Source organism: Coregonus lavaretus (genome assembly GCF_964263955.1).
Source record: "Coregonus lavaretus genome assembly, contig: HAP1_SCAFFOLD_8338, whole genome shotgun sequence".
NCBI classification, from domain to species: Eukaryota; Metazoa; Chordata; class Actinopteri; order Salmoniformes; family Salmonidae; genus Coregonus; species Coregonus lavaretus.
This window is the reverse complement of record NW_028157288.1, coordinates 1-2,945: the sequence shown is the minus strand read 5'-3', so window position 1 is coordinate 2,945 and position 2,945 is coordinate 1. Positions and strand designations below refer to the sequence as shown.

General features: G+C 46.1%; 1 protein-coding gene across 1 annotated transcript; it reads right to left on the bottom strand.

The window, feature by feature from the left end:
- Positions 1–1,266: 1,266 nt before the first annotated feature.
- LOC311125583 (basement membrane-specific heparan sulfate proteoglycan core protein-like) lies at positions 1,267–2,939 on the bottom strand. The gene is made up of 5 exons (XM_084199608.1): positions 2,832–2,939; positions 2,446–2,641; positions 2,027–2,206; positions 1,613–1,880; positions 1,267–1,390 (listed from the first exon to the last, which is right to left on the bottom strand). The coding sequence occupies exons 2-4, from the start codon at positions 2,501–2,503 to the stop codon at positions 1,687–1,689; spliced, it is 432 nt and encodes a 143-aa protein (XP_084055734.1). The 5' UTR covers positions 2,504–2,641; positions 2,832–2,939; the 3' UTR covers positions 1,267–1,390; positions 1,613–1,686.
- Between the last annotated feature and the right edge of the window lie 6 nt (positions 2,940–2,945).

The following is a 2,945-nucleotide window of genomic DNA, read 5'->3' as shown; positions in this document are numbered from 1 at the left end:
AAAGTAATGATGGACTGTCGTTTCTCTTTGCTTATTTAAGCTGTTCTTGCCATAATATGGCTATCTTCTGTATACCCCCCTACCTTGTCACAACACAACTGATTGTCTCAAACGCATTAAGAAGGAAAGAAATTCCACAAATTATATTTTAAGAAGGCACACCTGTTAATTTAAATGCATTCCAGGTGACTACCTCATGAAGCTGGTTGAGAGAATGCCAAGAGTGTGCAAAGCTGTCATCAAGGCAAAGGGTTGCTGTTTGAAGAATATCAAATATATTTTGATTTGTTTAACACTTTTTTGGTTACTACATTATTCCATATGTGTTATTTCATAGTTTTGATATCTTCACTATAATTCTACAATGTAGAAAATAGTAAAAATAAAGATAAACCCTTGAATGAGCAGGTATGTCCAAACTTTTGACTGGTACTGCATATATGCACACATACTCTAACTCTCTTCCTGAAACTTCCTCCCATACACCCTTTACCCCCATTCCCCTCCCTCCCTCCCTCCCTCCCTCCCTCCCTCCCTCCCTCCCTCCCTCCCTCCCTCCCTCTCTCTCTCTCTCTCTCTCTCTCTCTCTCTCTCTCTCTCTGTGTGTGAAGTGAGGGGGTGGTTAGATGTGAGAGAGGGCAGATGTTTCCTCTCCTCCTCTTTTAAAGACTTGAAACATCCCTTTAAAAAGGGGGATGATGAAAGGAAAGAAGGAGGTAGAGAAAGAGAGAATGAAAGGTTCAGGCGAGAGAGCGGTTGGCCGGTCAGGTGCCACTGGTCTGTTCTACTCTACTCTAGTCTACCATCAGATATGTTTTATGTAGTTGAATGAAATCCAACATAACTTTGCCCTGATAATTTCAGTGTATTATAGGTAAATGTCTGCATACTTGCATATAGCTAGCTCAATATTGCCATCATGTGGCTAAAAGTGGAACTTTAAAGTGACGTCAAAAGTGCGACCACTTAGCAGAGTCTGGTTGCAAAATTCTGGGAACTTCCAATAAATTCCCTGGTTTTCCCAAAATCCTGGTTGGAGGCGTCCTGGAATCAGGAGGGAATAAGCAGGAAATCTGGAACATTCCAAACAGGAATTCTGGAAAACCAAGGAATTATTGAAAGTTCCCAGAATTTTGTAGGAGTAAAAATATCTAAAAGACTGACTGTAATTGTAAATTAGCTACCTGAGCTAAACATGCTTGAAATCAGGAATTGTCAATCAGAGAATATCTAGAAATCAATACAAGCATTATTCATTTTAACATTTATTTGTGGGGGGGGGGGGGTGTTTCTCCAGCATATATGCATATCTTGGGGGGGGGGTTGAGGCCTACGTGTCATCAGCATTAGGTACATGGCGACAGCCGCAGGGGTGAGGAGCTGGCTTAGGCTGTGGACAAGGAGAGAGAGAAAAAGGGAGAGGGAGTGAGAGAGAGAGAGAGAGAGTGAGAGAGAGAGAGAGAGAGAGAGAGAGAGAGAGAGAGAGAGAGAGAGGAAAAGTCATTAATTCTCATCAGACTATTAACATCTCACACTGCTTCTTTTACTCTGAAGGGTTCAGACAGAAGTCTATAAGATTTGTTTTCAGATCAACTAATAAGTTACAATTCACCTTTCACTGTGACCTTCGCCAGAGCCTCGCTGGACCCAACGTGGTTGGTCGCCACGCATTTGTAGGTCCCGCTGTCAATCAACTTCACCTGGCCAATCAGCAGCTGGCCATTCTTTGTGGTCTCCGCCCCCTGCGGGAATGCTGGCCCGGCCCACCCGTGTCCAATGGAATGTGATTGGGTGAGAACCGTGGGCGAGGCACTGGAGACGGAGGGTGTCACCTGGGCGGAGTCTCACCTGGTCTGGTAGACTGGTGGTGTAGGGAGGGGCTGGGGAGGAGTGGGGAGAGTTCACACACACACACACACACACACACACACACACACACACACACACACACACACACCTTCATACCTCAACACAAATTCACATGTCATGTGTGTGTGTGTGTGTGTGTGTGTGTGTGTGTACTCACAGTCCACCTCTAGCTGTGTGTATGCCTGGCTGTATCCGTGTGTATTGGTGGCATTACAGATGTATTGTCCTGAATCCTGGCGCCCCACGCTGGTCAGAGTCAGAACTCCACCCTCCACAGTGTGCTGCCATGGTAACGGGGCTCGCAGTTTAGACCAGGAGACGACAGGAAGGGGGGAACCTGGGGAGAGGAGGGGGAGTGTAGTAGAAAGTAGTGCATTATATAGGGAACAGGGAAATAGCCTTTCTGATCTAAGATCATTTATTATCATTGATTGATTGAGTGGTTGAATTAATGATTGATTGAGTGATTGATTGACTGATTGATTGACTTAGTGATTGACTCACTGACTGATTGATTGACTGATTGATTGATTAATTCATTGATTGACTGATTTATTGATTTCTTATCATTATTACCTGTGGCCTGACACTGCATAGTCACCGTGTGACCCTCCACAGCTGTCACTTCCGCCATGGATACCGTTGCCTTGGGTGCCGTGGCAGCGCCGTGGCCACCCTCAATGATGACCTCCACCTTGACCTCGGCGACCCCCTCAGTGTTCTGGACCTGACACACGTACAGTCCAGCGTCCTCAGAGCTCACTGCTGCCACCTGGAGACGGGGGACATGGAGGGAGAGACTTGGTTTAGGGTTAGGAAATTTTTTATTTTGAATGGTCATCAATTGTTGGTCCTCAAAAAGTCCTCACAAGTATGTGTGTGTGTATGTGTGTGTGTGTATGTGTGTGTGTGTGTGTGTGTACAGCATGTCTGTGTATAGCTATACGGGCAGATCGTCTGACCTTCAGGGTGCTGGTGTCCTCGGTCGTTGTGGTTACCAGTGTTGTTCCGTGGCGTTGCCAGGTAATGGAGGGGCGTGGCCTCCCTGTGGCATGGCATTCCAGAGCTACAGGTTC